At 38.8% G+C, this 25,901-nt stretch overlaps 1 protein-coding gene across 1 annotated transcript; it reads left to right on the top strand.

Annotated features, from left to right (window-relative positions):
• Positions 1 to 1,826: 1,826 nt before the first annotated feature.
• Positions 1,827 to 25,130, top strand: DYNLT2B (dynein light chain Tctex-type 2B). The gene is made up of 5 exons (XM_043473256.1): positions 1,827 to 2,102; positions 4,802 to 4,935; positions 9,680 to 9,749; positions 17,148 to 17,211; positions 24,984 to 25,130. The coding sequence occupies exons 1-5, from the start codon at positions 1,960 to 1,962 to the stop codon at positions 25,029 to 25,031; spliced, it is 459 nt and encodes a 152-aa protein (XP_043329191.1). The 5' UTR covers positions 1,827 to 1,959; the 3' UTR covers positions 25,032 to 25,130.
• The last annotated feature ends 771 nt before the right edge of the window (positions 25,131 to 25,901 follow it).

The raw sequence follows: 25,901 nt of genomic DNA, 5'->3' as shown, positions 1-25,901 counted from the left end.
GAAGGCAATGAGGTGGGACTATACTAGATATTAAAAGCTAATGTAAAACTACAGTAATTAAAACAGTGTGGTACACTAAACGAAGTCCAGAGATAGAACTAAATATTTTTGAGCATTTAGTATATGCTAAAAAAAGATGTGGGAAAAAAAGAAAGTAGATGATAAACCAGATCTGTCTCTCCATGGGAGCACAGAGGAAAAGGCCATGTGAGGACACAGCCAGAAGGTAACCATCTGCAAGACAAGGAGAAAGGTCTCAGTAGAAATCAACCTTGTTGGCACCTTGATCTTGGATTTCTAGCCTCCAGAAAATAAATTTCCATTGTTTAAGCCACCCAGTCTGTGACATTTTGTTATGGCAGCCTGATCTGACTGATCCACCAGTGTTCAGTGCATTTCGGTAAGTGGTATATACTGAGTAACCACTGTTATCCTTGCCTTTGGGCCTGTTCCTGTCCTTGAAGAGTTCATTGTCAGGTTAGGGAAACACATCGACTAATAATTTGAATGTCATATGGTAAGGACCATGTTAGAGGTCAACCCAGGAGTAATGAGAGATTGAGGCAATCTGTCAAGAGATGAAGGCAGGCTTCAGTCATGTCTGAACTGATTCTTGAAATGGTTAGCCCATTAAAGAGTGAAGGGAGCGTTTTCTCAGCTGAGGAAATAGAATGCTCAAAAGCATGGAGGTGAGACACATGATGGTGAGGGTGGAGACCTGTGATGCCACAGCTCCTTCAATGTGAAATGCAGAAAGCAGAAGACCTCCATATCTCCCATTTTGGGACCTTTGGTCAGTATGGTATTGGGGGAACTTCTTCTCTTAGTTTTTGAAGCTGACAGGATAATACAGCTTTCTAAAACAGGACCAGGACTGGTGCACTCATAAGCAGAAAATGCATCCTAAGTCTGCTCCTTCCTGACTTTTGCCCTGGAGCAGCAGTGTGGTGAGGCTGGGGGATCTGTAGGTCGACAGTTATGGATTAAAGCAGGACACTGCAAAACATTTCTGTAAAGGCTCAGCTAATATTTCAGACTTTGAGAGCCATATGGTTTCTATTTGCAACTGCTTCCTTCTGCCAATACAGCAGAATGCCAACCTACTGGCTGGGCTGTGGTGAAGGAAACTACAGCATTTACTGCAGAACAACAAGCAAGGAGAATGGACAGCTTATGCTCACAATATTCATATTCCCCAATGGCTTTCAGGGCAACATTACGGGTGACGGTCCCAGGGTAATTGATCAGCTCCTGAAACTTCTTGACTGGTTCTTGGTGAGGTAACAGGGCAAAGTTACAGGAATCTCAATCATCAAAACTCTGGCTCTAGGCAGTCTATGGTCTAGTGCTTGTGGTCAGCGGTTTCCATCTGGTAAGATCCTGATTTTTGTAAAAACAATTTAAGAACGTGCAACAGAGGTCACCTATATTCCTCAAGGGGAAAAAAAATCCCTGTAACTTTTTATAGCTGACCTACTATTTATTATTACTCTCTAACTCAGAAAGGCCTAGGAGGCGAAAGATTTTTTTCACTTGTAAAAAAGTCAGGAATGCATCAGATCTGTCACTGAAACCGCTAACCCTGCCCTGCTCCAGCTCGGTTTTCCTTGCCCATACTACCTGTGTATCCCTGGGCCTCTACGGGCCCCAGGCTCTGTGTCACTTCCTAAGATTGCGACGCCTGTGGAAGTGTTTTGTAAATCGGACAAAAAGAGCCCAGTCTTCGCCGAAGTTATTCTCACTGTACCCCCACACACTTCTGGTCCAGCATCCGATGCGCAGGCGCAGGGGGGAGGGCGGCGCGAGCACGCTAAGAAGGGCGGGTCCCACGGCGCAGAGCGCGGACTGCTGCACGCAGGGTCAAAGGCGGCGTTGTCGCCCTGGAGACGGCTTACCAGCTGCCCGCGGCTACCGACTCAGCTTTCTTTGCGGAAAACGCGGAACCAAGAAGCTGAGGCTATGTCGGTTGCCGCCACCTTCCCTAAGCACACGTCCTTCTCTATGCGCGCATCCTTTGCTCCAGCGGACGGCTTGCCTGAGACTGAGAACAACGCTGGGGAGCCGGAGAATACCTATATTCTGCGGCCCATTTTCCAGCAAAGGCGGGTAGAAGACGGGTTGTGGCGGAGGCGACCCGCGAGACTCCTGCCGGCCCCAGGCAGAGCTCGCCTAATAGCTAGGGTGTCAGGAAGGAGCGAGGTGGCGGGGGGCGGGGCTATGGAGGATGGGGCGGGGCTAGAGGCGGAGGGGCGGGCAGGGGAGGAGCCCGGGTGTCGGCGGAGGAACTTGAGAGGGAGGAAGGGGCGTGACCGGGAAGGGAAGGACTGGGCGGGAGAGGATGCGGTGCTGTTCTTCTTGGCCTTCCGGCTGCAGGGAACAGCAGAGGACCGGACCAGCTATTGCAGGGTTAGAACGCTCGGAGGTAGTCCCTTAGAGTAGTGCAGTAGGGGTAGTTGACTCTAGGAGTTTCAGAAAGTGGACACAGAGGAATTGAGACGGTTAGATGGCAGAAAACAAACGGCTTGCTTTGAATACCATTCAGTTTTGAGGGTTCATGGTGCATAAGTGTGCCCAGAATGCGCTTACTCCTCTGCACAAGACCTGTATATGTTCATATTATAGTCTTACCCAAGTAGTATCCAGAGGCTTTTGACCTGCCACCCTGATACCTTCCCGGAATTAAGGCACAAAGTCTTGTGTAGAGGACGGTCAGGGTTGTAGGATCCAATAACTTCATTTTCCCAAGATTAAAAAAAAAAAAGACTTTCCCAAGCCCCTCCTCTGTTACTTGAAATTAAATTCCCAAATCAAGTGCTTGGTGAATACTAGAAGCCAGGAACGTTACTTATAATGTGATAAAAAGATTTCATGTAGCAATTTTCTGGTGGGTAGGGTGTGTGTGTAAAGTCACCTCAGTCATGTCCAAGTCTATGCAACCCTATGGACTGTAGCGTGCCAGGCTCCTCTGTCTATGGGATTCTCCAGGCAAGAATGTTTGAGTGGGTTGCCATGTCCTCCCCCAGGGCATCTTCCTAACCCAGGGATCCAACACGAGTCTTTTAAGTATCCTGCGCTGGCAGGCGAATTCTTCACCACTAGCGCACCTGGGAAGTCCCTGCTGGTTTAGAAGGGACATTAAAAAAATATGCTGTTATCTTGGTTAAACAACAGAGCAAGATTAACACCAAGTATGTATTATGTAGAAATAACACTATGAGATTATTTGTGACTTGCAGAATGCCTTTGACATTTCCTGAGAGTGGAAAGAACTTAAAGGAAAAGCCAGATATAGTATGCTTGTTGATAGGAAAACCACATTTTGAACAGATCAAGTCCTGTAAATTTATCCATGATTCAAAATTTGCCTTTGAGAATAAGCAGCCAAGAGACCAAAGAAAATACTATTAAAAAGTAGTAAGGGGCTACTAGTACTACCAAATACTAAGCTGCATTATAAGCTCAAAACTTAAAACATTCTGGTAACTTGGCACGTGATAAACAAATCAACTGAGAGACTATATAGCCCAGAAAAGGAACCTAGTGTTGTAATATGTAATAAATGCAACTAAAATGCTAATAGTATTGTTAGGGTGGCTAAATTAGGGGAGACATTTTTTTCTCTGTCTTCATTTATTCAGTAATTCATTTCTTCAAATATTTGTCTACTGTGTGCTGGATGCTATTCTAGAATTGGGATATAACAATGAACAAAACAGATAAAAATTCTGCTCTATGGAGCTTGTGTTGTAGTTGGGTTGGACCACAAACAAGATAATTGCATAAGTGAACCATATAGTGTATCAGATAGTAATAAGTACTTGGAAGGGAGATATATAAAGTGATATAGTAGGAGGGTGGTTTGAAGTTTTAGAGAGGGTGGCTAGGGAAAGAGACTTTTGAATAAAGACTTGAAAGAAGTGAAGGAGCTAGGTATGCATATAAAGAGAGGAACTGAACCTCTTACAGAGGTTAACATCAAGTGCAGAAGCACTGAAGTTTGCATGTCTGGTGTGGTCCAAGAACATACGGAAGGCTGGTGTGACCTGAGTGGAGAGAACTAGGGGCAAAGTAGTAGAAAACAAGGTCAGAGAGTTTGCTAGGGTAGATCGAATGGGACCTTGCAAGTCACAGAATGTTGCTTTTACTCTGAGTGAGGGGGGAAATATTTGGGTATTTTAATCAGAGGAGTGTCATGATCTGACACATATTTTAATAGCACCAGTCTAGTTACTATGTTGAGAACAGGATTTGGGGGCAAAGGCAGACACACAGACTTGTGAGGAGGTCATGGTAATCAGAAAAGAAGCAGTGGTAGCTTGGAGCAGGGTGGTGGTAGTTGACTGGTGAGTGATTGAATTTTAGGTTATTTTGAAGGTAGAATTGATAAGATTTGCTCATGAATGGGATGAGGGCTCTGAGAAAGGCAACCACACTGACTCCAGGGTGTTTGGCGTGAACAACTGGAAGAATGGAGTTACCATTGACTGAGATAACCTAGTTTTGGTGAGAAATGATCAGAAGCTCAGTATTGGATGTACTAAATCTGAGTTGCCTCCTAGTCAACTGGATGGAGTCCTGGTGGGAATATGTGGTCTGAAGTTTAGGGGAATGGTCCAGGCTGGAGATATAAGTTTGCAATATGACTTGTTTTCTTAATTTGTTTTTATTACTTTTATAATAAAAATATGAAAAAGAAGGATCGAATGATTGTAATGACAAAAAACTGGAGGAAGTTGCGCTGTGAAGTTCAACTTTAAGATTTTGGAGTTACCAATTAGATGTTTTGAACTGATTCATTTAGGTTCAGACCCTCTGTGGTTAAAGACTGTATCCATGCTATACTCAAGGAGGAACTGGCCAATGCTGAATACTCTCCAGAAGAAATGCCTCAGCTCACAAAACGTTTATCAGAAAATATTAAAGATAAATTAAAAGGTAATGGTGATGGTAATTGGAAACGACTTGTTCCCTTCAAAAGCCAATTTTACCAATTTATCTCCTTTATTTTTAAACAAGGGACAGAGCTTAGCTGTGGATTCTGTTAAACGCAAATTTTTCTTTGGTGTTGGTCTTCTCAGTTATTTGGTAGATTTCACTCATGCAGGTTTTTGCATATGGTGGGAAAGAGCAAAGGTGTGAGATACCTAGTTGTACTGAACAACTATCCAAGAAATCCCAGTATGCAGAAAGATCAGAAAGTACAGAGGCTCCTTTCCTCCATAACTTCTGATATCTGCTCAGATATCAAGTCCTCAGCTTCTTATCATATCCTCCCAGATGGACCTCAGTCTATCTCTCTGGCCGAATCCTTAACCACTTGCCCTCCTCAGCTCTCCACTCCTGCCTCACTCTACACGTGCAGGGCTGATCTCATGCTTTTCCTCCTTGTTCTTTGTCTTTATCTCCCTTACTGTCTTTTGTTAATAATGTCATGCCATCTGAAAAGTCCTTTCTGTCTACCCTTTAAAAACTGTTTATTTTGGCTGCACCTCATGGCTTGTGGAATCTTAGTTCCCCAGCTGGGGATTGAACGCAGGCCATGTCAGTGAAAGCCTGGAGTCATAACTAGGCCACCAGGAACCTCCCTACCTACCCTTTTTAAAATATTCTTTTGAATGGAAGAAATGTCTTTGTAATCGTGATACATTTTCATTGTAATAAACCTGGAAAATATATATAATGTGTTTTTTAAAGTTATGTAAAACCTGTTAACCATGATAGTTTTTATTTAATACTTTGATATATTTTCTTATTTTTAGTAACATGTCTTAATTTTTAGAAATATAAAAAAATACAAAGAAGAAAATTGCAATTCTATTCCATCATCCAAATTAACTGTTAATATATTAGCATTGTTTTCAGATTTTTAATGAAATTCTGTTAAAATTATTGCAAAAAATACATGCTTGCTATTTAAAAGTTAAAGTGTAGAAAGATAATTAAAATTAGAATGATTACTTCAAATGCCTACACCCATGAAGAACTGTTAGTATTACATGAACATCATACCAGACCTCTTTTCTATGTATGCATGCATGCATGCTTAGTTGCTTCAGTTGTGTCTGACTCTTTGTGACCCCATGAACTGTAGCCTGCCAGGCATCTCTGTCCATGAGATTCTCCAGGCAAGAATATTGGAGTGGGTTGCCATTTCCTCCTCCGGGATATCTTCCTGACCCAGCTATTGAACCCTGGTCTCCTGCACTGGAGGCATATTCTTTACCCACTGAGCCACCTGGGAAGCCCCTTTTCTATGTATCAGTTCAGTTCAGTTAAGTCGCTCAGTCGTGTCTGACTCTTTGCGACCCCATGAATCGCAGCACGCCAGGCCTCTCTGTCCATCACCAACTCCCAGAGTTTACTCAAACTCATGTCCATCGAGTTGGTGATGCCATCCAGCCATCTCATCCTCTGTCGTCCCCTTCTCCTCCTGCCCCCAATCCCTCCCAACATCAGGGTCTTTTCCAATGAGTCAACTCTTCGCATGAGGTGGCCAGAGTATTGGAGTTTCAGCCTCAGCATCAGTCCTTCCAATGAACACCCAGGACTGATCTCCTTTAGGATGGACTGGTTGGATCTCCTTGCAGTCTGAGGGACTCTCAAGAGTCTTCTCCAACACCACAGTTCAAAACCATCAATTTCTTGATGTTCAGCTTTCTTCACAGTCCAACTCTCACATCCATACATAACCACTGGAAAAACCATAGCCTTGACTAGACGGACCTTTGTTGGCAAAGTAGTCTCTGCTTTTTAATATGCTATCTAGGTTGGTCATAACTTTCCTTCCAAGGGGTAAGCGTCTTTTAATTTCATGACTGCAATCACCATCTGCAGTGATTTTGGAGCCCCCAAAAATAAAGTCTGCCACTGTTTCCCCATATATTTGCCATGAAGTGATGGGACCAGATGCCATGATCTTAGTTTTCTGAATGTTGAGCTTTAAGCCAACATTTTTACTCTTCTCTTTCACTTTCATCAAGAGGCACTTTAGTTCTTCACTTTCGGCCATAAGGGTAGTGTCATCTGCATATCTGAGGTTATTGATATTTCTCCTGGCTCTTGATTCCAGCTTGTGCTTCATCCAGCCCAGCGTTTCTCATGATATACTCTCCATACAAGTTAAATAAGCAGGGTGACAATATACAGCCTTGATGTACTCCTTTTCCTATTTCTATGTATATGTATGGATAAATACTTTAAAAGCAATGATATACTATAGACTATTTCCCATAGCATTGTAGCATTTATTCTGTATTTATTTTTTTCCCCAATTATTTTTATTAGTTGGAGGCTAATCATTTTACAATATTGTAGTGGTTTTTGCCATACATTAACATGAATCAGCCATGGATTTACATGTGTTCCCCATCCTGAACCCCCCTCCCACCTCCCTATTTTGTATTTAAATAGTCCCTTCACCATGCTATTTCCATCACTGAGTTCTTTTTTCTGGTTCATTTCTTACCTAATAAAATTTTGTTGTAAGGTTTTTCAGGAAAGGCTCAGAAATGCTTTATTCCCTAGATTCTTTCATGTTTGAGAATGCCTTTAAACCAAAATATATTTTGGATGAATGTAATATTTTGAGTTAATTTTTTTGAGAATCTTATAGATAATTGCTTCACTGTCTTCTTGCATTAAATGTTATCATGGAGAAATCCGAGGCCTGTCTGATGTTCTCTGCAGAAAGAATCCTGTCCTTAACCTTGATGCTCAATAGCTTTTCTAGAGTATGGTTTGATATTAAGCATTTTATGTCTATTAATCTGTGGATTTTATTCTTTCCATATTGGAGAAATTGTATCTTTTTTTTTCTTGTACATTTCCAGCTCCATTTGTTAGATTATCTTCTTCAGGACACCAGATATTGATGTGTTGAATCACCTCTGTCTACCACATTTATTATCTTTGCTGTAATCTCTTCCTTTTTCTTTGACATATACTTCTGATTATCTTAAGTCAGTAATTCAATTTTCATTTGTATCTGTCCTGTCTCTTGCCATTTTTAAGTGATTCGTTCTGCACTGATAGATTTGGGTATTCAGTTTATTTCCTAGGCCTATACTCTCCCTTTTCATCTTTCTGTTGTTTTGTAATCTGATTGAGTTCTTATTTTATTGAATTTGTAATCTGAGTTCTTATTGAATTTGTAAGCTTATATTATGAATCAGCTATGAGGAATTTCTCTTTGTTCCTTGATTTATGTTATCTCCTGGGTTGAGTTTTTTGATCTTTTAAACAGTAAATTTCTTTTCTTGCTAGTTCTTTGGCTTGCTTTTGCTGTTTTCCTTTTCCTTATTACCATTCAGCTTCTTTTCATTTTTGCTTTGATGTGGTGTTGGTGTTTTTGTTTTATTTTAGCTTTTTTTTTTTTTACCCTCCTCCCACTGTATCTAAGACTATATTATTTTTCCTTCAGAACTATGTTTTAAGCTCTGGGCATTTAATATTCTAGCCACATTTCTAAAGCATGGGTATGAGAAAACGAGGAAGAGGAATGGATAGAGAAGTAGGAAGCTCAGTTGAGCTGTGTGCAGTGTTTTTAAAAAATAACTTGGGCTCTGTCTCCTTCTGAGACTTTGTTAAGTAACATGACTTCAAGTTCATGTCCTTCAATGGAAGGGTACCTGTAAGTGTTCAGATTATTTGCCTAATTTACCATATGATCCTGGAGCTTTTACTTTCATAAAAAAAGAATTGGCTCTGTCTCAATTTTGCCTATTTAACTTTTCCTTTTTAAAAAAAATTTTACTGTTTCCATTTTTCTTTGGTCAGAAAAGAGGGAAGATAAAGATGCCCATTCAGTTTTCTGTCCCCAAAATTTGGTGTTGGAGAGAATTTTCAGGATTTTGCTGCTTTAGCAGTATAGTTTTGGGGGAAGTAGCCAAGTTGTCCTTGGCTATTCCATATACTCCAGAATCTTTTGGTTTCTTTTCTATCTTACTGAACAGCTTGTAGTTTTCTAAAGATCCCACACACTATGTCTTTGCATGTGCTATGCCCCTCAATAGAATGGAGAGACATTGTTCATTTGATAAAATCTCACTCGTCTTTCAGGACCCAGCTCACTTATCACATCCTCCAAGAAGTCTTTTTCTGGTCATTCCTTCCCCATTGCCCAGTCAAAGGGAGGAACCCCAGCCCTAGCCCTGTGTTCCTAATGTACCTTGTACATACCACTCTTTGAATCACTACTCTATGGCATTTTCATCTTATTTTCTGTGTTTGCCTTCCCAACTACTATGAGTTCTTTAAGGCAAGAAGGATGTCTTATTTACTTCTGTGTCTCCAGGGCCTAGCTCAGTACCCGACTTAGAGCAAGAAAGGAAGGAAGCAAAGACCTATTGAGAGACCGCTGTGGAAGAGAAATGGGTAGAGTCAGGAGGAAACTTGTCTCTTCTAACCTCACAACACTTCCAGGAGGAAGGTAGTGATACTCCCATTTAACAGTTGAGGGAGACTTAAACGGAAAAGTTAAATAACTTGTCTAAAGTTACACACTTATTAAGCTTACTGTTAGAATTTGTCCTCAAATCTCTCTGATTCCCAGACTTAGAATCATACTCACTAAGTGTATAGACCAAATGCTTGTGTTCGTTAGCAGGTAAATTTGTCTTCATTAAGTAATTTTGCCATATATTTGCTTATATATAACTTTCTTTTTTGTTTTTCTTTCCAGAAATGGGATTTGACCGATATAAAATGGTGGTACAAGTAGTGATTGGAGAACAAAGAGGAGAAGGTGTATTGTGAGTAGTTGGTTTTTCCTTTTGTTTTTATTTTTATAAATTTCTTATTGGGTATTCATCTTCTTGACAATTCAGTAAGATCCTGTCTTTTGAACGGTGTGAGGAAAGGACAGTGTAATAAAATGCATGTGTGAACTGAAGAGATCCTGGTACTGAGCGGTGAGGTTGACAGTCTGGGTAAGTTCCATGGGGTAACTCACTTTTCATAGTATCTGCAGGCTAATAAACCTTTGAGAGTTTATGTTTATATGCTCCTAAGATAGTGTAGGATTATGTATATATGTTGCCTTGGTCCTGCCATTCTCCTAAATTAATTTCTTTAAAATTGTCTGAGGGACAATTTTCATAGCTATTGCTATTGACCTGGGCTTCTGTTTCTTAAAGTTCACTCTATTTTTTTTTTTTTTTTCTGGTCCTGATGTCAGTTACCTAAGTTGTTTCTCTTATGTTTTTCTAACTGATTATTCTCTCCTTCACTGGTTCCTCTTTCCTGGCTATACCTGCAGCTATGAACTTTCTTCAAGGCTCAGGTTTTATTCCATTGCTCTTCTCTGTGCTTTTCAATGAGGTCATTCATTTTCATGATATCAAACTGTCATTCCCATACTGACAAGTTCAAAATCTGTACTTGTTGTTTTTTCCTGTGCCCAAGTGTTAATCTCCTGTTTTCCTTTATAAATAGGAAACAGTGCCTAGTTTAGTATTTTGTAAGACAGTGTGAAAATATTTGCTGGATGAATTTTAAAAAATACCCTGTAAATACTATCACTGAGACTTTTCACTGTAGATTATTAGATTGGGAAAGGACTACAGATTTTTTCCAGTGTCCAGTCCCCTTATTTTATGTTGACACTTATGAGGTTCAGCATGATTTGCCCCAAATTATGTATCTGGCTGACGTCAGGGTCACTGTACTCTTTACCATGGTGTCATCTTCCATTTGGTCAAAAGGCTTCAGGAGATTTCTTCACCACAGAGAAACTAGGAAATACTTTATTATTCTGTCACCTCAGATTCAGTGTGTTCAAATAGAGTTCCATATTTCTCTTTCCTTCCTCTTCCTAAATCAGTCAGACATTTTCATTTCACTGTCTCCTGCAGTATCACCCAGGTCCCCCTGCTTAAAGTGTGGAGTCCTCTTTTATGTAGCCCTGACTGTCTGATTGCACACACTGTAACCTGGATGCCAGGGTTGCTTAGCTTCCCCTTATCAACACTTCTAGACTGATCTCTCTCCTCTGCAATTCACACACCAGACTAGTGTCCCTGAAGTATGCCCTTACTTTTCTTAAACTCTGTAGCGTTTGTTTCAAATCTTGTAAAGCATAAACTCCTCAAACTTGTCCTGACTGACTGTTAAATGTGATCAGGCCAAATTCTAAAGCATGGCATATAAGGCCTCCCTTACCTCCTGTTAAAACTTTCATCATCTGAAATTTCGGGCATGTGCAAAACTGCAGACATCGAGGAACTTCCACGTGTCTGTTACTTAGCTTTAAGGTTGTCAACCACACACTCATGTTGTTTCATTCATACCTCCACCTACTCTCCCTGCCTCCACCAGATTATTTTGAAGGAAATTCTAGTCATCATATAATTTCATCTGTAAATACAACAATATTTATCTCTAAAATATAAGGGCCTTTTTAAACATAATAGAATAGCACATTTAAACATTGAAGGTCCTTAATATTATAAAACATTCAGTTGGCTTTTTTTCTCTTCTTAAAACACACCAGGTAAGAGTCCGTGCCTGGTGAGGTGCCTCGCTGGCGTCAAGGATACGGGCCCTCCTGTCTTGCACTGATATGTCCTCATCTGTATCGTTGAAGGCGGCTCAGTGCTACATTTATCCACATTCCTGAAGAGAAAGAGATAGAAGGAAAACATAAATGCCTTTCCATTTTCAACACTTTAAGCTTATGATTACACTCTTCTGATTTCAGTTGTTTCTGTTGAGAAATCAGCTCTTAGTCTTACTTTTGTTGATGTGTCTTTTTTCCTAGCTACTTTAAAATGTTTTCCTCATTGCCTTTTTAGTATGATATATATGGTTTTCTTTGTATTTATTCTACTTGAGGTTCTTAGGACTTCTTGAATTTGTGGGCTCTTGAATCTTGTTGTATCAGCTTGAACAAAGTCTTAGCCATTTTTTCTTTTTTTTAAATAAGTCTTTCATCTTAGAATAGTTTAGATTTATAGAAAAGTTTCAGAGAAACTTTTAGAAAAGTACAGAGAGTTCTTAAATATTTCACATCCAGTTTCTTCTCTTATTAATATCTTCTATTAGTTTGGTACGTTTGTCACAATTAATGAACCAATATTGATGCATTATTATTAACTAAAGCTCATACCCTGCCCTTGGGGGGGTTTTGAGCACATCCTTATTTACTGGCACTAAAAGATGTCTCATCTTACCCATTCCCTGCCCCAGCCCTAGAATCAGCCACTTCTCTAAGGAACCTTGATTCATTTTATTGGATAATGGCATTAGATACTAAGATCTGGGTGCTATATATGGCTATTATCTTTTAAAATATTGCCTCTGCTTCCTTGCTGTCGGCTGTCCTTTATGGACTCCAGTTACAAATATTTAGATCTTTTTACAGTAATAGACATATCTCTTATGATGCTATTTTCTGATTTTTTTGTTCTCTGTTCTTCAGTTTGGATATTTTTCTATTGACTTGTCCCTCAGTTCACTAATCCTCTTTTCTATTCTGTCTAATCTGATATTAATAAACCCACCAGCTGAATTCCTAATTTGTTATTATATTTTCAAGTCTAGGATTTCCATTTAAAATCTTTTTTCATAGATTCTAATTGTCTAATGAAATTATTTTTTAATCTATGTTCTCCATCCTCCCTTTCTCCTCTCTTTTTACATTTTGGTCTTAGCAGTGCTTACGCTTTTCTCTGAATTATGTGTTAGCCTGTTTTATTTTACTATTTTTTTTGTCTTATTAATCTTTCATATGGCTCTGTCTCTTGACATGCCTACTTTGAGTCCTGGATATTGTGTTAAAAAATTGTAAAACTTGCAGATATATTATTTTCCTCCAGGAAGGTTTTAGCTTTCCTTTATTATTCAGGGAGAATATGGTCTACTTCCCTTAATCCAATCAGATACTGAGCTGATGTTGGTTTGTTGCTGTTTTGATAAGGCTTTCTCCATCTTTACCTCACCCTTCTTTCTTGAATGTAGCCCTCCAGATCTTTCAACCAAGAACCTGGAGTGTTCATTGGAACCCAATCTACTGACTTTTAGTCCTTTTCTTCTGAGTGTTAAACTCCTCTTCATTCCAAAGGCTTTTTCTGTAACGAATTGGTTTCCTAGAAAACAAAAATATGTTCTTTTACAGTTCTGGAGATCCTATATTCAGAATGGGTTTTGTTGAGCTAAAATCAAGGTGTTGGCAGGGCTGTATTCCTCTTGGAGGCTCTGGGGGAGTGTTCACTCCCTCGCCTATTCCATCTTCTAGAGGCCACCTGCATTCCTCAGCTCAGAACCCTTCCTCCATCTTCAATGCCAGTATTGCGTCTTCAAATGTCTCTCTGACCCTGACCCTCCTGCCTCCCTCTTTCTTTATAAGGACTAGTGATTACATGGAACCCACCTGGATAATCTCTCCATCTTATATCCTTAGTTATACATCTGTAAAACCATTTTTGCCATGTAATATCGCATTCACAGGTTCTAGGGCTTAGGACACAGACATATTTGGCCATTATTTTGCCTACCACATTTAGCTTTTTAGGTTCCTATGTGCACAGTTTCAGAATGTAACACACGTCTTAAGGGGAAACCTACCACGTGACAGGCTCAGTTCTACTGTCTCCTTTTTCACAGGGATCTTGGTCCCTTCAAGTCTCCAGTTTTCTGCCACCCCCAACTCTCCAGCCCTGCGAGACTGCCAGCAGTCCTGCTGATTTTTTTTCCCTCAGTAATTGGTCCTTTTCCTGGACAAAGCCCAGGCTCTCAACCTCTAGCTCTGTGCTTAGAGTTGGCAAGTGCCCCAGGGAGAACTTTGCTTCAGAGTTTCAGCTTACTTTATGTGGTTCACCTTTCTCTGGAATTTTGGCTCTCCTAGTCTTTATTTCCTTCAGCGGCTCTCTGATTCATTTTATTTATTTTTTCTAGTTGACTTGGTGGGAGCATTTGGCCACCTACAAACTGTTCCATCATATTTCTTCTAAGTCTTTTGACATAATTTTATAAATATATATATACATAAATATATATAAATGTGTATATATATATATATTTAAATGAATATAACATTCTTTTTGATATAGCCAAGGGTTTTGAAATGACTCAAGTGTCCCAGGTTTATCTTGTACATTTTCAGCCACAGTCTTAGAGCTGGCCATTTTTCCTAGGAGCTCTGGTTCCTTTTTTTGGGAAATTGTGTAAAGAGACTGCAATTCGAAAGTAAGGATTGTGTTTTGTGCATCGGTGTATCATTTACACCTAGCACTTTGCTTATATATAATACTCAACAAATACTGGTTAAATACATTTTTATATTCATGCTTTCACTTGGTTCTACTCAGCTTAAGTACTGCTTCCTTCATGAAATCTTCTTTGACTTTTTGTCCGCTCTAAATTCTCTAAAATTCTTCAGCACTTCTACAGATTTAATTCAACTATTGTGCAACTTGGACTTGGAGGCTTGGCCTAGATAGACAATAAAATCCCTTTTAATCCTAAATAACCTATAAATCAGCACCAACAATACATTATCTTATTCTTTTGGTGAGTATTAATTTTTTTTCACCGAATTAAGTTGAGAATTGTTTGAGGACATAGCCAGGTTTTACTCTTTCTGGACATATGATACTTGCTAAATAAATACTTGATTGATTTGTTAAGTATATTAATTTGATTTCATCCTGTTACAGTTTCGAAATAGGTAGAACTTTTTGGATTTAAGAATGTGTGAAATATTAGGCTGGGGGGAGCTATTCTGTGTAAAACTCAGGGAAAAAAGGCTTTTAAAATTGAACGAATATAGTATGATATGTGTATATCTTTCTCTACAGACTTGAAGCTGAACTGCCTAGGTTCAAAGCCAAGCTTTGTCACTTACTATATATTATAAATGACTTTAGACAAATTTGTTAATTTCTCAGTTTCCCTGTTTGTTAATGGGTATATTAATAGTACCTATCTCATAGGATTAAGTAAGTTAATATAAAACACTTAGACCAATGAGGCACAAAGTAGTGTTCAATAAATGTTAATGATGAATCATATACATACATTTAATAAAAAATAGAACATTTAAAATTACTTCTTAAAACTTATTATATTGTGAATATCTTTTCATGTTCTTAAAAGTTTTTTTTTTGTAAAAAATCATTAATGGCTGCACAGAATTTCATTATTAAGAAATACCATTCTGGGAAGACCCAGAGGAATCGGGTGGAGAGGGAGGTGGGAGGGGGGATCAGGATGGGGAATACGTGTAAATCTATGGCTGATTCATATCAATGTATGACAAAACCCACTGAAATGTTGTGAAGTAATTAGAAAAAAATAAAAAAATAAAAATAAAAAAAAAAGAAATACCATAATCTCATTTAGTAATCTAATACTTCTTCATATTTGTTTCCATTTTCAAATACTTTTATTTTGACTGACATTTTTTCTTATCCATTAACTGGGGAGAGGAGAATGGCTAATTTTAGAATTTAGAGGTAGCATAGCATCCTGTAGAGATAATACTGGATAGAATTAGTTAGAAGATTGAATTCTAGTTTAGAATTGTCCCTTTCTTCTCTAGGATCCTATACAGTGATCAGTTCAGTCACTCAGTTGTGTCTGACTTTTTGCAACCCCATGGACTGCAGCACGCCAGGCCTTCCTGTCCATCACAAAATCCTGGAGTTTACTCAAACTCATGCCCATTGAGTCGGTGATGCCATCCAACCATCTCATCCTCTGTCGTCCCCTTCTCCTGCCTTCAATCTTTGCCAGCATCAAGGTCTTTTCCAATGAGTCAGTTCTTTGCATCAGGTGGCCAAAGTATTGGAGTTTCAGCTTCAGCATCAATCTTTCCAATGAATATTCAGGACTGATTTCCTTTAGGATGGACTGGTTGGATCTCCTTGCAGTCCAAGAGACTCTCAAGAGTCTTCTCCAACACCACAGTTCAAAACCATCAATTCTTCAGCACTCACTTTCTTTATAGTCCAACTCTCACAGCCATACATGACTACTGGAAAAACCATAGTTTTGACTAGATTGACCTTTGTTGGCAAAGTAATGTCTCTCCTTTTTAATATGCTGTCTAGGTTGGTGATAGCTTTTCTTCCAAGGAGCAAGTGTCTTTTAATTTCATGGCGGCAATCACCATCTGCAGTGATTTTGGAGCCCACTGTTTCCACTCTTTCCCCAGCTATTTGCCATGAAGTGATGGGACCAGATGCCATGATCTTAGTTTTCTGAATGTTGAGCTTTAAGCCAACTTTTTCACTCTCCTCTTTCGCTTTCATCAAGAGGCTCTTTAGTTCTTCACTTTCTGCCATAAGGGTGGTGTCATCTGCATATCTGAGGTTATTGATATTTCTCCGGGCTCTTGATTCCAGCTTGTGCCTCATCCAGCCCAGCGTTTCTCATGATGTACTCTGCATATAAGTTAAATAAGCAGGGTGACAATATACAGCCTTGATGTACACCTTTTCCTATTTGGAACCAGTCTGTTGTTCCATGTCCAGTTCTAACTGTTGCTTCCTGACCTGCATACAGGTTTCTCAAGAGGCAGGTCAGGTGGTCTGGTATTCCCATCTCTTTCAGAATTTTCCACAGTTTATCGTGATCCACACAGTCAAAGGCTTTTGCATAGTCAATAAAGCAGAAATAGATGTTTTCCTGGAACTCTCTTGTTTTTTTTATCATCCTGTGGATGTTGGCAATTTGATCTCTGGTTCCTAGAACAGGTTGGACTAAATAATTTGTTTGGTCCTTTCCAGACCTACTTTCTCATATTATTGTGCAGGAATTGAGCCCATTTTATTAGCCATAAGTCTAAGTATTATTTCCTTTAAAAGTCTGACCTGAAATAATCTTTAACAGAGCTTTCTACCCTGACTACCAAAGACTTCAAGGTATCTACCTCTTCAGCCATTGGGCAACCAGTCAGAGTCTGAGGCTGCTAGACCCCTGGGCCTGTTACCTCCAGCTGGGAGCAGCCTCATCTGACTGCAGTCCCTTCTAGTGTACCCAGGATCTTCTGCTATACAAATATGATTTTCTATATGTCATCTCATTCTGTTAAAAGATTTGGAAGCACTGATATGTAAGAATGTATCATGGAAAAGTTTTGCTTATGGCAGGTATATGTGGTTCAGATCTTTGTTATATTGTTGATAATTCTCTACTCTTTGACTTTTTAGCATGTCTGCTCGCTGTTTCTGGGATGCTGACACTGACAACTGTACTCATGATGTTTTCATGAATGTAAGTCTATTGGAAACCTTTTTTGCCTATCTTAAGGACACGTGGGCATTCCAGATCAAATCCCTTAATATTTGTTAATTGTGGGGATACTTTATTTATTTATTTTGGCTTCACAGCATGTGGGATTTTAGTTCCCCAACCAGGGATTAAACCCATGCCTCCTGCATTGGCAGTGTGGAGTCTTAACCACCAAACTGCCAGAGAAGTTCCTGAGGCCACTTTAGTTTTGGACATTTGTCTGAGACGACTTCTAGATAAGACGATTTTACTGTCCATTTGTGTTATTAAAGCAGAAGCCTGTGTGCTGCTTATAGATAAGGACACTTTTATATCTACTGATGATGTAACTCTTCACAAGTTTGAATGTAGAAATCGCGTACTACTTATTTGGTGCTAACAGACAGCAGTTTGTTAAGCTGCAAAGAAATTTGGGTGGCAGGGATTCCATGAGCAAAGGTGATTTTTCTTTCAGTAATAAAATTAATTACTTTATCTTAAAGCTATTTAGTAAAACTAAGCAAAAGTACAGAGGAATTTTTATAAAGAAGTTTTATTTAAACACTGGGACATGATTGACATGAACGTTTCATATATTTTAAACATATGTTGTTATTTTATGCTTATTTCCAGAAAGGATCCTGTCTTCTATCCAAATGCTCTCAGGTTGTGAGTTAGTAGAGTTAGACTTAAAGTATAGTAGAGTAGAAGAGAAGAACTAGATTGAATGAATTGGGAGAGGTTCCATTTCTAGTGCTGTAACTTTCTAATTGAATGACTTTAGGTAAGTCATTGAGCTTTTCTATGATTGTATCAGTAATATTAGAAAGCTATACTAGATATTCCTAAAGACTGGCTGTGGGTGACTAAGAGTAATTTGAGGAACTTATTTAAAATACAGGTGCCAGGGCTCTGCTCAATAAATTCTGATCAAATAAGCCAGGGGTTGGATCAGGGAATCTGAATCTTTAAAAAGAGTTCTCCACATGATTATCTTACTGTCGGGTATAGAAGCTGCTGGTGCAGATGATCCTAAGGTACCTTTTAGCTCTAAAATTCTATGGTCCTACCAAAGTTTTATTTTATGCTCAACTAACCTGGGAATCACAGGATGGACAGTGGGAAAGGGTTAATTGCTCAGTTGTGTCTGACTCATATGGACTGTAGCCCTCCAGGCTTCTCATCCATGGAATTCTCCAGGTAAGAATACTGGAGTGGGTAGCCATTCCCTTCTACAGGGGCTCTTCCTGACCTGGGGATCGAACCCTGGAACCCAGGTCTCCTGCATTGCAGGTAGATTCTTTTCCGTCTGAGCCACCAGGGCAGTGGGAAGTACTATGCAAATCTTCAAATATCAGCTCTCTGGGGGAAGTGTCAAACCCAGGTGGTGGTTTTCCCTGCTCTTTGAAAACTACATATTTCCCTGAGTCCTTATATGATATAATTCATTCATTCAAAAATAATCCTGAGCTCCTATTATGTGCTTTATATTTTAATGTTTTGATTTTGTTATAATCTGTTACTACATTTAGAAAGCAGAGAAGAAAGTAGGGGATAACTCGTAACTCAATTCCTTTATTGCTAGGAATAAAATGGTGAATAAGACAGTCATGCTTTCAGCTGGTCAAGAGCTTATAAACCCATGAAGACTAGACAATACTCATATTAACCAATATGGAATTTAAAATTTTATTTATTAATTATTACTTAGTAAAGATGATCAGGATCTGGATTTAGAATATGGGATTAATGGGGTAAGTGTCTAAATGTCATTTTTGAGAGCCTGGTCTAGGTTGCTGACTTTAGTCTACTATATCTTTAGTTCACTTTATTGAGTATTTAGGCTTCATTTTTCAGTGCTTAAAGTATTTTGTTTATTTGGGAGAAAATCCCAGGAAGGGCCAGTAGGGTTGAGGAAATGAGAGAGGGGAGAGAGAAGCATATTATTGAACTGATTACTGTGGATAGCCAGGGCTCAGTTCCTGTGAAGAACTCTGGGTGGCACTGGAAGAACAGTGCCAATCAAAGGTGGGGTCTATAAGACCAGTGCCAGTCTACGGATTGTTTGGTATAGGTCTTCAAAAAGATAAGCACATAAGTTATGTGTAAGAGTTTAGAAACTCGCATGGAATTTGACAGAGTAATTTCATGTTCATTGAATCTAATTAATAAGAAGTTTAGGTTGTATTTGTATGTTTCTTTTTTCATTTCATTTTCTTAGTTAATAATTTTTATTGTATTTTATGAAAGTATCATTCATAAGGGATTGGAAATTAAAACAAACCAAAAATAGGTGCTCCTCACCACAGACAGTACTATTTTATTTTATTTTAGCAATACATATTTTATTGAAGTATGGTTGACTTATAATGTTACAGATGCACAGCAAGGTGATTCAGTTATACATATACACATATATTATTTTTTAAATTATTTGACATTATAGGTTATTACAAGATATTGACTATAGTTCCCTGTGCTATACAGTAAACCTTTGTTGCTTATTGCATATCTATTTAGTTAAATTAGGAATCTGACATTCTATTCATACTAAGTCAAACAAGTGGAATCAAATATAATTTTTTTAGTTAGGCAAAAATTCATGTTTTCTAAAATATATATATTATACATATTATTTGTATGATATGAAAACTTCTACTATGCTTGAGAAAGAACATCAAAAGAAAAAAGGAAATGGAGTAATTGGTAAACATAAACTAAATGAAACGGGAGTGCTGAATATGAAATAGAAAAAGTGAAACAAACTAGATAGAAATAAAGATAATCATATAGTCCAGTTGTTTTTAAACATGACTGCTCATTAGAAACATATTTGGAGCTCTGGAGAAAGAAAAAGCAATACCTGGGCATTTGTATTTTTTAAAAAATTCCAAGATGTTTCTGATATGCATCTGGATTTTAAAAAGTGATTACAGGATATAGAGTGCTATTATTTTCCTGTTGACCAATCATGATACAATGGTATTAAGTGAATAATAGTTACATAAACACAATAGTAAAAGATGTTTATCAGTTTTTACACTCAGTAGCCAGACAAAAATTAAAAGCCAGCCATTATGGCAACATGATTAACCTACCAATATAAAATAATTACATACAATTTGGGGGGGTCAAGCAGAATGATGTGTTAAGTAGAAGTACATCCATGCACATGTTTTCATCTGCCAAGCAAGTCTATGTCTTTTGGTTAGTGCATTTAATCCTATTACCATTTTCTTAACTGTTTCAGGTTTATTTTCTGTAGGTCTTTGCCTTCTCTGTGTTTCCTGCCTAGAGAAGTTCCTTTAGCATTTGTTGTAAAGTTGGTGGTGCTGAATTCTCTTAACTTTTGCTGGAAAGCTTTTGGTTTCTCCATCAAATCTGGATGAGAGGCTTGCGGGGTAGAGTCTTCTTGGTTGTAGGTTCTTCTCTTTCATCACTTTAAATATATCATGCCATTCCCTTCTGGCTTGTAGAGTTTTTGCTGAGAAATCAGCTGATAGCCTAATTGGAGTTCCCTTGTATGTTATTTGTCCTTTTTCCTTTGTTGCTTTTATTATTTTGTCTTTGTCTTTAATTTTTGTCAGTTTGATTACTGTGTGTCTTGGTGTGTTCCTCCTTGGGTTTATCCTGCCTGGGACTCTCTGTGCTTTCTGGATCTGGTTGATTATTTCCTTTCCCATGTTATGGAAGTTTTCAGCTATTATCTCTTCGAATGTTTTCTCAGGGCCTTTTTCTCTCTCTTCTCCTTCTGGGAGCCCTGTAACGTGAATGTTGGTGAGCTTACTGTTGTCCCAGAGGTCTCTTAGACTGTCTTCATTTCTTTTCATTCTTTTTTCTATATTTTGTTCTGTGGCAGTGATTTCCACCATTCTGTCCTCCCAGTCACTTATTTATTCTTCTGCCTCAGTTATTCTGCTGTTGGTTCCTTCTAGTATATTATTCATCTCTGTTTGTTTGTTCTTTAGTTCTTCTAGGTCTTTGGTAAACATTTCTTGCATTTTCTCCATTGTTTTCCTGAGATTCTGGATCATCTTGACTATCATTATTCTGAATTCTTTTTCTGGAATGTTGCTATGTCCACTTCATTTAGTTGTTTTTCTGGGTTTTGATCTTGTCCCTTCATCTGAGACAAAACTTTCTGTTTTTTCATCCTGATTAACTTTATGTAATGTGGTTTTTGTTTGAACTGCTGTGGGTCTGTGGTTCTTCCTGCTTCTTCTGTCTGCCCTCTGATGGAGGAGGCAAAGAGGTTTGTGTAAGCTCCCTGATGGGAGGGGCTGGCAGTGGGAAGAACTGGGTCTTGCTCTAGTGAGACAGAGCCTTGCTCAGTAAAGCTTTAATCCAATTATCTGCTGATGGGTGAGATTGCACTGCCTCCCTAGTAGTTGTTTGGCCTGAGGCAACCCAGTCCTGGTCTGTGGGCTCTATGGTAGGGTTAATGGCTCCAAGAGGGTTTATGCCAAGGGGGACTTTCCTGGCCTGCTGCTTTCAGTGCCCCCATCCCTGTGGTGAGCTTGTTCCAACCCATGCCTCCACAGGAGACCCTCCAACACTAGCAGTCTCCTATGGGGTCACTGCTCCTTTCCTCTGGGTCTTGGTGCACACAAGATCTTGTTTGTGCCTTCCAAGACTGGTGTCTCTGTTTCCCCCAGTCCTATGGAAGTCGTATAATAAGATGCCACTGGCCTGGAGGTCAAATTCCCTGGGGATTCCTAATTCCTTTGTCAGATCTGAAAGCTGGTAAGCCTGACTTGGGCTTCAGAACCTTGACAACAATGGGAGAACTTTTTGGGATTATTGTTCTCCAGTTTGTGAGTCACCTACCTGGTGAGTATGGGATTTGATTTTATAATGATTGTGCCCTTCCTACCATCTAGCTGAGGTAGAAATTGCTAGGCAGTGAGTGTAGGACTCTGAGACCTCAGTCTTGTTTTCATAAACATCTGGCTCTATTAGCATAAAGTTATACCCTTTCTCCCAATTCCTGGAATGTATGCTGGGTGTGATAAATTATCAGCACTCAGATCCAGGGATGGGAAGTAACTAACTTCTGTTCCATATGCCTGAGGGAAAAACAACTGATGATCATTAATCTTAAGCCCATACATCAAAGTCAGTTCAGTGGCTCAGTTGCTCAGTCCTGTCCGACTCTTTGAGACCCCATGAATCGCAGCATGCCAGGCCCCCCTGTCCATCACCAACTCCCAGAGTTTACTCAAATTCATGTCCATCGAGTCGGTGATGCCATCCAACCATCTCATCCTCTGTCGTCCCCTTCTCCTCCTGCCTTCAATCTTTGCCAGCACAAGGTCTTTTCCAGTGAGTCAGTTCTTCGCATCAGGTGGCCAAAGTATTGGAGTTTCAGGTTCAGCATCAGTCCTTCCAATGAATATTCAGGACTGATTTCCTTTAGGATGGACTGGTTGGATCTCCTTGCAGTCCAAGAGACTCTCAAGAGTCTTCTCCAACACCACAGTTTAAAAGCATCGATTCTTTGGCATTCAGCTTTCTATATAGTCCAACTCTCACATCCATACATGACCACTGGAAGAACCATAGCTTTGACTAGATTGACCTTTGTTAGCAAAGTAATGTCTCTACTTTTTAATATGCTGTCTAGGATAGTCATAGTTTTTCTTCCAAGGAGCAAGCATCTTTTAATTTCATGGCTGCAGTCATCAATCTGCAGTGATTTTGGAGCCACTCAAAATAAAGTCTCACACTGTTTCTATTGTTTCCGCATCTATTTGCCATGAAGTGATGCCATGATCTTAGTTTTCTGAATGTTGAGTTTTAAGCCAACTTTTTTACTTTTCTCTTTCACTTTCATCAAGAGGCTCTTTAGTTCTTCTTTGCTTTCTGCCATAAGGGTGGTGTCATCTGTATATCTGTGGTTAGTGGTATTTCTCCCAGCAGTCTTGATTCCAGCTTGTGCTTCATTCAGCCCAGCGTTTCCCATGATGTAATTTGCATAGAAGTTAAATAAGCAGGGTGACAATATACTGCTTTGAAGTACTCCTTTCCCAATTTGGAACCAGTCTGTTGTTCTATGTCCAGTTCTAACTGTTGCTTCTTGACCTGCATACAGATTTCTCAGGAGGCAGGTCACGTGGTCTGGTATTCCCATTTCTTTAAGAATTTTCCACAATTTGCTGTGATCCACACAGTCAAAGGCTTTGGTGTAATCAATAAAGCAGAAATAGATGTTTTTCTGGAATTCTCTTGCTTTTCCTATAATCCAACAGACGTTGGCAGTTAGAGATCTGGTTCCTCTGCCTTTTCTAAATCCAGGTTGAACATCTGGAAGTTCACAGTTCATGAACTATTGAAGTCTGGCTTGGAGAATTTTGAGCATTACTTTGCTAGCATGTGAGATGAGTGCAATTGTGTGGTAGTTTGAACATTCTTTGGCATTGCTCTTCTCTGGGATGGTAATGAAAACTGACCTTGTCAAGTTCTGTGGCCACTGCTGAGTTTTCCAGACTTGCTGGCATATTGAGTGCAGCACTTTAACAGCATCATCTTTCAGGATTTGAAATAATTCAACTGGAATTCCATTACCTCCACTAGCTTTGTTTGTTGTGAAACACAACTGATGATTATTAATCTTAAGTCCATACATCTGATCCATTGTAAAATGACCAGGGGGCGTGAAAAATGGTAACAAATTAATCCAAGGATCAAGAGAAGCCATAAAGATGTTAAGTTAAGCATCTTGACCTTTAAGGACAGGAGCCAACCAAAAATGTACAGATTAAGGATATAAATACTGCTGTAATTCCCACCTTTGGGTGACTCTCTACCCCCTCTCAGTGTCTATGCTAAGAGCTTTGTACTTTCCTTCTCTTTAATAAATCCTGTTTGCTTGCTACCCTGAGTGTTTGCATGTTCATGAAGTTCATTCTTCAGCTCCAGAAACAAGAACTCTGATTCCCATTTCGTCTCTACAGCTTCTTCTTTGTCTTTGATGTGGGGTACCTTTTTTTCGGTGGGTTCCAGTGTCCTCCTGTCTATGGTTGTTCAGCAGTTAGGTGCCAGATAGCATTATTTTAGAACACAATAATCCCACCCAAGGAGCCAGGAAACTGGGCTAACTGAAGAATTTGCTTTTAGTTAATAATCACGTACTTGAACTCATATTTTCTTGCATCATTGCCAGGATGGAGGTGAGATTGATGGGTTAGGAGGTACTGAGGTATGTTGAACACCTCTAATAAGTACCTAAAATGTATTTTAACAAATTTATTAGGATATGAAGCACATTTTGAGATTCTGAGCTAAAACGTGGACAAATATATTTTATCAATTAAGAACAAACAACCAGACATCATTTGTCCTTATCCAGAATTTATGACAAGGTGCTGTATTTTCATTATCTGTGATACTATAATATGCTTGGATTTGGTAATGTATATACTTTAAGAAACTCAAAGCATTTTAATTATATTATTTCTTTGATAAATCAGGAAAAATGGGAATACTTATTTTAAGAATAAACATTGCATAAAGTACATTAGCTTGCATTATGTTTCTTCATTCAGAAAATCTATTAACCATCCTACCCTTTTAGTTAGCAACTTTGTAGCTATCTTGAGGCAAGAAAATCTATAGCTATACTCTGGAAAATCTGTTTCTTGAATAAAGGAGTCTTCACGATTGAAAACTGGTAAAGATCTGAGATGATGTTAATTTCACATCTGTGCTGTCCTTTGGTACCTACTGAAATACTAACAGTGGATTCGTGTTTGCTTTCTGTTTTTTTTTTTTTTTAGGACAGTTTATTCTGTGTTGTAGCGGCATTTGGCTGTTTCTACTATTGAATCTTTGAAAGCTGGAAAAAGATACGACTATGAAGAAATATGAACTTTCTTACATTGTTAAATATCTTGACAAAATAAAGTGAACAGTTTGGCAACTGAGTCTGTTGAGTTTTAGGTCTTATTTTAATGTTTCAATTTCATTATAACATGTTACTACATTTAGAAGGTATAGGAAAAAGTAGGAACAGTCTGTAATGCAGTTGTTCAAACATAACCAGTGTTTTTTTACTTACAGGGTTAAAAACATCATATATACAGTTTTGTAACCTGGTTTTTCACTTATAATGTTGTGTACAATTTTTATATCATTTTGTTTGATTATAATTTTCATTAGCCTACATTAATAGTTGTGATTCCATTAGGCTATACACCATTGGTTATTTTTGCCATGTCCTTATTGTGGGATTGATTATTTATAATTTTTCACTATAACTAACTCTGAGATCAGCTTACTTGTGCATAAAGTTTTATTCCTGCATTTTAAATTATTGCCTTTATCTTTCACCTAGTATTTTTACTCAACTCTTGCCACTCTACACTTTCCACAGCTTGTTAGTTTAAACCTGTATTTGTTTTATCCAGGGTTTGCCCAGTGTCATGATTGAAGAGTTTCTAGGCTGTATATGAAATTAGCTTCCCTTAAGACTCTCAGAGGTTATGATGGTACTATCCCAACTTCCACTGTCTTTGTAGTAATTTTCCCCTTACATGTCTTCTCCAGCTAACTGTCCTTATTTCAAGCACCTTAGTCTATCTGCCCTGTTCAAATAACTATTTGAAACTCAAAAGGGAAGGGTCACAATATAAATCCTTTATTTTCCCCTGGTAGCTCCTCAGCAGCTGCTTACCCACCATATTTCTTCTCAGCCG

This window comes from Cervus canadensis, chromosome 7, assembly GCF_019320065.1.
Source record: "Cervus canadensis isolate Bull #8, Minnesota chromosome 7, ASM1932006v1, whole genome shotgun sequence".
Lineage (NCBI taxonomy): Eukaryota > Metazoa > Chordata > Mammalia > Artiodactyla > Cervidae > Cervus > Cervus canadensis.
The sequence above is the reverse complement of the archived record's forward strand: the minus strand, read 5'-3'. Positions and strand labels throughout refer to the sequence as shown.